Raw genomic sequence first — 10843 nt, 5'->3', positions numbered from 1 at the left:
TAATGCGAATCACGGCCAAGATTTTCTATAGATCCAGGTGAATTGTTTACTATTAATGAGTACCAAAGAACAAGAATTTGAGTGAAGCAGTACATGTCAAATAATTGCATAGAAATCACAACCATCCAACACCTGTACTAAGAATGTACATACTGACTGGTGCCATTAACAATCAGAATAAATAGCAGGAATCGTGAGAGTACAAAGTTAAGTTCATCATAAGAATCAAACATGATTATTGCAAAGTACCTTGAAGTAGTTGCTCTTTTGAGCTGGTTAAGTGTGGTAATTTCAAACAGATTCTGATCGCCCTTATTACTTGCATTCCGATTAATATTTGCTTGTTGAACAGGTGTTATCGTTGGAGGCATTGGACCCGGAAGAAGCATCATTCATAATTACTCGATGTATGGAGAACAATCCTGGACATAAAGAATGTCTATATAAGTGTCTTCTTATTAAGTCGGGATTGTACAATCCGAGGTCCAAGAAGTTTACGGTATTTTCCCAGTTAAAATTATGAATTAACAAAATATATCTGTCTCCAACTTGCTAGGGTGAATTGATCAGGAAGCAACAGGAGAAGTACCCCGATTTGGCATCAAAGGAGCAAGCGGCTGCCTATGCAGATGCAGTGAGCAAATTGCCGAAAGCGGAGAATACTTGCAAGGCTGTGACTGCGGTTTACCTAACAATAAAGATGCAGTACAGGGAAACTGCCAACAATTTGTTCCATGAAAATCCTGAAACCGCAAAGAAGATTTACGATGAACTGGCAAGTACCGTACCGTTATCAGCTCGAGATCACACTAATAAGTATTATTTTTCGATAGGGCGACAAAATCAAACAACCAGGCCAATCAGTTTTCCACTTCTGTGAAAACAAATTCTATCCACCTGGTTCCCCCAACCGGAAAGAGATTTGTGAAATGCGTCAGTTCAAGGTGTTGGACAACGAAAACTACCAGAAGCGCGTTCAATGCGTCTACAAAGGATTGCGTTACATCACCAAGGATGATAAGTTTGATGTATTTATAATTTTGACACCGAAATGACCAACATTAATATTTTCACCATTTTTTGTTCAAGCCATCGGAACTCAAACGGGACTTCCTGTTCGCCGGGAAAGATACAGGACGATTGGACAAAGTGTTGACAAAGTGTAAATCTTCGGAGCCAAAGGATCCGTTGCCACTGGCTCGTCATTACTATAAATGTTTGATGGACTCCGAGGTTGTCGAAGACTACAAGGAAGCCGTGGACTACAGGGAAGTCCGATCCATGGATTATAACTACAACATTCCAACGGTTCGCAATTACGACAAAGCTGCGGTTGCTGCCCAAGTGAAGAAACTTGATGCCATGCAGTGTCCCTAAGCGTAGCAACATTGGATGGATATAAGGATAATTTACCGCTTTAAAACCAATACAATAGATAATATTAAAAAGTTACATAGGGGAAATGGTTCTAATGTTGGCCTATGGACCTAAGATTAGGCCCATCGCTAAAAATCTGCTTTTTATCAATTTGATCTAGATGAACGCGTCATTTGATCGCTGTTGAAAATTTAGTCGATTGCTGAATTTATGTATGGGCCCAAATTAGGAGCACTTAGGCCGACATTACATCTAAAACCAATTTTTTTTTTTCGATAAAGGTTCTAATTTTGTGAAATTCATCATTTTCCGATTTTTAGCATACAAAATAATTCACAGTATTTTTTTTAACTAGTAGCATCTTTTGCGAAAATCATCCTGCTGGTAAACGATTGTTAACAGTTGTTTTCAAAAATGCAAATTTATCCTATGTTTTCAAATTGGTTACTTCAAAAATTGTCACAAATAAAATGTTAGGAGACTAAACAGAGGATGTTACTGAATCAGTAAGCTATGAAAACAAATTTAACGTGACTTTTAAATGATACGCCATGAAAAGTCGATTTAACTATAATTACAAATATGCAGGAAGATCCAAAGAAGAAAGATAACGGCGCCGGTGGTGTAGTGGTAAGCGTGATTACCTCTCACCCCAGCAGGCCTGGGTTCTCAATCCCAGTCGGCGCCGCCGGGATGTTCTGAGGCATAACATCTCTGATCACGCCTTCCTTCGGATGGGAAGTAAAGCCGTTGGTCCCCGGTTCATGAGTTGATGGGTCGATAGGTAGGGTCCAGGTGTGGGAGCTGCCTTCCTGGCACGTCGGTAGCATTGGTGCTCAGCACGGAAAACAAGATCGACGGAAAAAACAAACCAAAGGAAAAAAAAAAAAAGATCCAAAGACATCATATACACGGATAGAATGCCTCTTATACATACTTAAAAATTACTATTTTGACAAGTGACGTATTTTACACTTTACATAAATCATGGAACGTAAACAAACTTGTCTTACAAAATTAAATGCACTGAAACCGAAACATACGCAACTCGACGAAAAGTACGTTTGATTGAATTGATTTTCTCATTTCTTCAACTTATTCTTATGTCATAAAGGCCGCTTGCATGTGTCAGTCTCAGAGCACCAAAATTTACATGATTTTTCCGGTAAATTTCTATTGCTGATTATTCATCAAATGTATAAATCAACTAATAAGCAGACGCCTTGAAAAAAAGTTAAGGAAGATCATGTATTAAATGAAATGTGCACTACCTATGTGGTTTGTCGTATGAAAAACTGGGTGGTTTGGCAGTTAGGACCAAGAGACAACGTTATCATCCTAGGCGATTTCAACTTGAGCTCGATCTCTTGGCAGCGTAGTCCACATGGTTCCCTGTACCCGATTACATCACGAGCCTCGATTAGCTTGGCATCACGGAAGCTGCTTGATGCGTATAGCACCGCTGGACTCAGACAAATGAGTGGAATTGCAAATGAAAACAATCGTACGCTTGATCTATGCTTCGTCAGTGAGGAACTTTGCGAGCACAGCACAGTTATGCAAGCTCCATCACCGTTCGTTAAAATCTGCAGGCATCATCCTCCTGTACTGATGGAATTCAAGATAAGTCCACAGCAACGCTTCCAAGATACCTCTGAAAGCATCGCCTATGATTTCAGAAAGGCTGACTTCAACAGCATGAACGAGTTCCTCGCACATGTCGATTGGGACGAGGTGCTTCAAAATTGTGATGCCAACCTCGCTGCGTCGACCATGTCTGATATCCTGTGGTATGCCATCGATCAGTTCGTTCCCGTGAAGTCTAGACACGAACCGGCTAAGCCAGCCTGGTCAAATGCTGACCTCAAGCATCTTAGGACTGTGAAGCGGGCAGCTCTCAGACGACATAGCAAGTATCACACGGACTCCACGAGAATGAGATATATGGCGGCGAGCACTGAATACAACCAAACTTAATAATCGTTTGTACAACGCATATCAGGACCATTTGCAAAGGCGCTTCAAGACAAATCCCAGAAGTTTTTGGCGTTACGTCCATGACCAACGGATGGAATCCGGACTGCCCTCTACGATGACCAACGGATTGTTCGAAGCTGATTCCACCACTGACATCGCCGGAAAGGATTTAAAATCCTCCACGGGATATGGTCCGGATGGGATTCCATCGCTTGTCCTCAAATGCTGCGCGGATACACTTGCAACACCACTAGCAAGAGTATTCAACCTATCTTTGGCTACTGGTGTATTCCCAAACTGCTGGAAGCAGTCGTATGTTTTCCCAGTTTTCAAGAAAGGCTGCAAGCGGATTGTTTCGAACTATCGGGGCATAGCTGCGTTGAGCGCCACTTCTAAGCTGTTTGAGGTGATCGTTCTGCATAAGCTGGTTCAGAACTACGCACACTACATTTCGATTGATCAGCACGGATTTATGCCTAACCGTTCGACGACAACTAATTTGACTTGTTTCACTTCGTTCGTGATCCGCCAAATAGAAAATGGTCAACAAGTAGACGCTATTTACACAGACTTATCCACGGCGTTTGATAAAATGAATCATCAAATCGCAGTTGCTAAATTCGACAAGCTGGGAATGAACAGTAACTTGCTTTCCTGGCTTCGATCCTACCTAACCGGTCGAAGTATGTCCGTCAAAATTGGAGACCACGTTTCGCCCTCCTTTCCGGTTTGGTCCGGTGTTCCCCAAGGAAGTCACTTGGGGCCGTTTCTATTCTTGCTGTATATGAACGATGTCAATTTCATCTTGAAATGCCTAAAACTCTTGTATGCCGATGACCTGAAGCTTTACTACACGATTAAGCAACCACAAGACGCGTTTTTTCTGCAACAACAATTGGAAGCCTTCGCTGAATGGTGTCATATTAATCGAATGTCGCTGAACGTGTCCAAATGTTCGGTTATTTCATTTGGCCGCAAGCAACCACTCTTCCATTTTAGCTATGCTTTGGGAGGCGTGAATCTACAACGTGATTCGACAGTCAAGGACCTGGGGATTCTGGTTGATACAAAATTAACCTTCAAGGATCACGTCGCGTACGTTGTGTCTAAAGCCTCATCGCAACTAGGATTTTTATTTCGCTTTGCAAAAAAGTTCAAGGACGTTTACTGCCTAAAAGCTTTATATTGCTCAATTATGCGCCCTATCTTGGAGTATTCGTCTATCGTCTGGTCTCCTTATTACCAGAATGAAACTCAACGCATCGAAGCTGTTCAGCGAAAATTCGTCCGGTTCGCTCTACGTCATCTTAGGTGGAGAGATCCATTCAACCTGCCCAGTTATGAAAGCCGTTGTCTACTTATAAATCTGGAATTACTAGAAGCAAGACGCAACGTGGCAAAAGCGTGCTTTGTTTGGGATCTTCTCCAAGGCAACATTGACAGTCCTACGCTTCTTAGTTTCTTGGACATCAACACACGTCGTCGCAATCTTCGGTCGCACTCGTTTATCACCATCCCTCCGGCAAGAACTAATTATGGCTTTCACGAACCTTTGCGAAGCATGTCCCGTGTATTCAACCGGTGTTATTATGTGTACGATTTCAACGTGTCACGAGAAACAAACAAGCGTAGTTTTAAACAAGTTTTATGTTAATTTATGTTATTCGTTAGTTTTGTATTTAGTTGTAGAACAGGTGTCATTGGGGTAAACATTTTACCTGTTGACTGATAAACAATAAACAATAAACAGAAAAAAAAAATCAAACTGAAACCCCCGTTCCTGTGGATTTTAGAAATTTCTCCAAACCTCTGAGTAGAACTGACTCTCCCTCTGATTTATTCTCATTGGCCATGTGAGTTTCGCAACCTTACTGAACTTCCACAGGCGCAACCGAACGAGCCAATTTGTGCCGAGTGCTGTGCAGCCAAAGTTTAATGAGCTTTTTTAGTCCCATAAATGACGTGCTAAATAGCACTAAAATCGGACGTGTCGGACGAGAGCAAATGGGTCACTGTGCTGCTGCTGCTGCTGCTGCTGCTGCTGCTGTTGGTGTTGCCAACCGGCTTCGAAAGGAGCACAGAGATTTGTTTTCGTGATCCAAATCGAATCGATCAAGGCTATCAAAAGTTCATTACTACCGAATGGCTGACTGACTGACTTACTGACTGGCGAACGATGCTTAGCTGCGATGCGGGTGGAGATTTGTATCTGCTCACCCCCTCGCGCCCACGCTCGTTTACAAGATATTGTTTGTTTTTCGCTTACAGGTACAAACTAACGATCTTATCTCGCTCTCTCGGTAGGTCGGATGGTGAAAAATCAGCCTTCTTGAACTCGCGATCTTGCACTCGGCTTCCATGTACCTAGTAGCTCCTGGCACTGTTCCAAATTTTCCTTTCGTTCACGATTGCTCATTTGAATATGTCTATGTACGTAGAATCGTGTGTTTCTGATTTGTTGTTATAAACTTACAGCTTCTGAATCGATGACTAATTTTGTTTTTTTGCAACGTTCTTCATTCTGGTAGAAGAAATTATCATAAATTACGATTCCATGCACTTCAGTTCAGTTCTGGCGCATGCATCCAGTGGATGCATATTGAAAAGGCCCCCATGCTGGGGGATTGGCGTTAGAATTTTCCGATTCTATGGTTGTAAAACCGCTCCAGTGTGGTGTTGAACAAAAGACCTTCCTTGTACAACCAACCGATCGATGAACTTCAGATCTTTCGAAGCTAGAAAACAATTGATTTTGACAAGTATATCGTGATCTTCGGTCGGTAACGATCGGGAGCATTAGTCATGGCTCTAGTTTCGGGGCAGAATCACATAAATCAATATTTGTTGCACCTGCCGTAGCTCCTACAGCACTTAATTGCATATTCAGTGCCTCGCTTTGAATTCCTAAATCAAAATATGCACGGTTTTGATCGATTCATGCTTGCAGGAATACATTAAGTGGATTAAAACTGGAGCCCGCTGTTAGTCACCCAAGAATTGCTGTACAAGTACCACATTGTGGATTAGCATTGTAAGTTAGTAACGCCTTTCGTGGCAGTAAACACATGGAGCTACGGCAGGCGATAGACAAGTCAATCATCGTTGGACGCGTACGCGAGATGTTGTTCAGGCTTGTGTGTTGGTGGCTCATTGTGGAGACAGCTGGGCTCAGTTTTTACTTTGGAGAGGTTTATGGCATATGCCTGTCGTATTTGTATGCAAACGCAATAAAAATTAAAAACAACTAGTGAGAGATATGCATTTTGTTTGGGAAAATTGGCTGGAACTAATCATGAATGTCATTTTGTTTAAGTCATATGAATATTTTAATGTTGATATATGGAAAGCATACACTGGTATGTTTCCGTGAATCTATCAAAAAGAACTGAGACATTGTGCATTGGTGGTTTTGGCACATGCAATTAGAACTAACGGTAACGCAGCAGATAACTCCAGCCGAGGTGTGGATTGCTTCTTCTTCTTGTGTTGAGATTTTTTATTGTGAATGTTAGCTATTACTAATGAATTTTTGTAATTGAAGTTGCTAACAATTGCAATTTTGTAAAGGCCCGAAAGTAACTAATGACATCACCGAATAAACATTTGAGTATTTTCAGTAAAAATGAGTGTGCTTGTTAGAGCAAGGGAAAATCGATGTTGCTGCTTTCAGGATGTATTGTTTTTCGAAACAAAGATCTCTCCGCAGAATCGCTTCATTTCGAGCAATATCATGACTTACACCAACATCGTGTTTCTTGTTATCGAGTCACGATTAACATTCCTCTTTTCAAACATGACTGGACTATCATTTGTTTCGTTCGTCAAGTGCTTCAGTTCATTTCATTTGAAGCAAAGACTTATTTCAATTGACGCAATGAATGACTCGAAAACTGCTTCCTTCGTTTTTCCACTTTCACTTGAATTCAGGGCTCATTCGACTTGTTACGACCTGACGACGCAGGCATCAAAATATAGTATCCGGATAGTATCCGCACAATATCGGTTGCCGATAGGGATGGCTTCAAGGTTATGTGTAGTAATAATATATTATTTTATATTAAACAAAAATTAAATTAACTAGGCCATTCTGGAGTCCAAGATGGCAGGCATCGAGGTCAGGGAAAGTCTCAAAAACCCTACAATATGGGTATTTTCGGAACGGGGACGACGCAAAGGTGCCGAAAATCAATATTAGACGTTATTTTGGAATCCAAAATGGTGGCCATCGGGTTTCAGAAAAGTGTCAAATACCCTACAATAGGGTATTTTCGGAATGGAGATGCCGCGTGGATGCTAAAAATCGATACCCGACGCCATTTTGGGATTCAAGATAGTGGCCATTGGTTTCATGAAGTGTCAAATACCATAAGATATGGATATTTTCGGAACGGAAACAACGCGTAGATGCCAAAAATCGATATCCGACGCTATGTTGAAATGCAATATGGCGGTCATCAGGATTGAGAGAGTGTCAACTATCCTACAATCGAGGGGGACGACTGCGCGCATACTGAGTATATAAAAAGAAGATTGATGACGATTCTGAAGATTTCCTGCAAAAAGATGTTGAGCGATGCAAGTAGATGCGAGAAATGAAAGAAGATTTTTCGAAGATTGATTCACTAGTGTAAGATTAGTTGAGCATCTAGACTTGAGATTTAGATGTGTCACCCCCTCGGCTACAATAGGGTATTTTCGGAACGGGGACGACGCATAGATGCCGAAAATCTATGTTCTACGCCATAAAACGTTTCAAATACCCTAAGATATGGGTATTTTTCGGAACGAAGACAACGCGTGGCTGTGGAAAATCGATACCCGATGCTATGTTGGACTCCAATATGGCGGCCATCGGTTTTCACAAAAAGTATCAAATACCCTACAATATGGTTATTTTCGGAATTGAGACAACGTGTGGATGCCGAAAATCGATATCCAAAGCTATGTTGGAACCGTTATGGCGGCCATCAGGGTTCAGAAAGTGTCAAATACCCTATAATATGGGTATTTTCGGAACGAGGACGACGCGTAGATGCTGAAAATCGATATTCGATGCCATTTGTAGGTTTTTTTTTTAATAATTCGTTTATTTTTCCAGGTTCATTTGCTGTAGCTTTGCGGAGCCGATATTCATTGTTTAGATAACAAAATTACTTAAAACTAACGTTAGTAAAGCGGGGGCCGATTACTCGCGGCTATCTCGAGGTTAGGGGTAACAAATTGTAACAAATGGATGGCAGGGTAGGGATTGTGAACACAAGGTTTGGAGAGCAATGTGCTCTTGATCTCGAACTAGGCGACACTCTGATGAAAAAGACAAACATGGGGGTCGCGGCTCATGTCCAACCCTTTGAACCATGGTTTGTTCGACACCTGTGGGAGAATAGAATGTAACCATCTTCCCAATTCACCATCATTCCATTTTTGTTGCCAACTGATGAGGACTTGCTGGCGAGCAATGGAGAAAAGTTCGTTGAAGGCGATTTGTCGCTCAAAAATATCGCCTTCCATAGCGCCCACCTAAGCCAATGAGTCCGCTTTCTCATTACCCGGAATTGAGCAATGAGATGGGACCCAAGCTAAGGTGATAGTATAGGAGCAGTTAGATAAAGCACTCAGTTTAGATCGTATTTCAGGCAGGAAATACGAGGAGTGCTTCATCGGCCTCATTGAACGAATAGCCTCCAATGAGCTAAGACTATCCGTAAAAATTAAATAATGGTCAGAAGGTAGTGAGGCAATTCGCTCTACTGCGTAAACTATAGCTGCGAGTTCCGCAACGTATACGGAGCATGGTTTCTGCAGTTTATAGGAGGCGCTATGAAATTGATTAAATACACCAAATCCAGTGGAAGCATTTACGGTTGACCCATCTGTGAAAAATCTTTTATCGTTACCTACATGGTGGTACTTGATTGCAAAAATTGAGGGAACAACCATCGACCGATGGTGATCTGGTATTCCATGGATTTCTTGCATCATGGTCAGATCAAAATTTACAGAGGAACTATAGAAGGCTTGAAAGCAATCACGATTGGAGAGTTTGTAGGTTATTTGACACATTTTCTGAAATCGGAAGCCTCCATCTTGAATTTCAAGATGGCGTCGGACATCGATTTCTGGCTTCTAGATGTCAGCCCGATTAAAAAAAAACCCACATTGATCGATATTTGACAGTATTTCACAATCCTGATGAATGTGGGCGTCTTAGTGGAATACCTGTATAATGAGAGAGAGAAGGATTAGTAATTTCCATTTAATTCCACTACCTTATTTACTTATCCTTGACAGATACGCGTATTTCGTCTACAATGTGCAGACTTCTTCGGTGTCTTGTACTAATACAGTTTTTCTGAACCAAAGCCGCAATCTTGGATTTCGGCGTGACATCAATTTTCGGCATCTACGTCTTATCCCCATTCTGAAAATAACCATATTTTAGGATATTTGACACTTTTCCGCAAATTCGAAGCCGCCGGCTTGGATTTCAAAATGGCGTCAGATATCGATTTCCGGCTTCTAGACGTTACGTCGATTCTAAAAAAAAACCGATTGTATGGGTATTTGATGGAATTTAAAACTTTTTTTCAAGCCGGAAGATGCCATCATGGATTTTAAAATGACGTCGGATATTGGTTTCCAATATCCAGACGTCACGCCAATTCCAAAAATACCCATATTGATGGGATGGCATCAGCATTTCCCATTTTCATCTGATATAGCAAGCCGCCATATTGGATTTCAAAATGGCGTCGGATATCGATTTTCGATCTGTAGACTTCATATCGATTACAAAAATACCAATATTGATGTGTATTTCACTGTATTTTCACATTTTTCGTAAATTGGAAGCTGCCATCTTCGATTTCAAAATGGCGTCGGATATCGATTTTCATCCTCTAGACATCATCCCGATTCCAAAAATACCTGTATTGATAAGTATTTGACCGCATTTCCCACTTTTTCTTAAACTGGAAGCCACCATCTTGGATTTAAAAATGGATTCGCATATCAATTTTCAATCTATAGAAAAAAAATACCCATATTGATGGGTAAACAAACCACCCGACAATGATAAATTTGACATCTACGTGCACAGATCTATGCGCATACGCTTAAATGAACCGAGTGAACAATCAACAAAAGTCATAAAAACTGCGCGAATAGTAAGTTCATTTGACATTGAAAGAAGAAATGAACCCGAGTCTAGTCTAGTCTAGTCTACACATACACAGCCAGTACTTGAAAGAATCCTGGAAAATGATACATCTATCATTTTTCTTGTCATTATTAATGCCTGCTGCACATCAAGGATGTGAAACAACCAATAAAGCGGCCAGGCCTACTGTGTAGCGTTTAGTTAATTTTTGTGGAAGTGAATGTTTACCATGTCTACTTAATAAGTATAGACAGTGGTTAACATTTAATCCACAGGTAATCAAAGAGCGGGGACATACCGTACCAACCGCTCCGTATGCAGGATTTGAAA

General features: G+C 41.2%; 1 protein-coding gene across 1 annotated transcript; it reads left to right on the top strand.

Moving 5' to 3' along the window:
- The first annotated feature begins 232 nt into the window (after nt 1-232).
- Nucleotides 233-1994, top strand: LOC135700982 (long form salivary protein D7L1-like). Its single transcript, XM_065221679.1, has 5 exons — nt 233-285; nt 353-499; nt 557-775; nt 834-1028; nt 1090-1994. The coding sequence occupies exons 2-5, from the start codon at nt 410-412 to the stop codon at nt 1375-1377; spliced, it is 792 nt and encodes a 263-aa protein (XP_065077751.1). The 5' UTR covers nt 233-285; nt 353-409; the 3' UTR covers nt 1378-1994.
- The last annotated feature ends 8849 nt before the right edge of the window (nt 1995-10843 follow it).

The sequence above is a fragment of the Ochlerotatus camptorhynchus genome, unplaced genomic scaffold (genome assembly GCF_037179485.1).
Source record: "Ochlerotatus camptorhynchus isolate MF236.1 unplaced genomic scaffold, CSIRO-AGI_Acam_v1.1 ptg000014l, whole genome shotgun sequence".
Classification (NCBI taxonomy): Eukaryota; Metazoa; Arthropoda; class Insecta; order Diptera; family Culicidae; genus Ochlerotatus; species Ochlerotatus camptorhynchus.
This window is presented reverse-complemented; position numbering and strand designations above follow the sequence as displayed.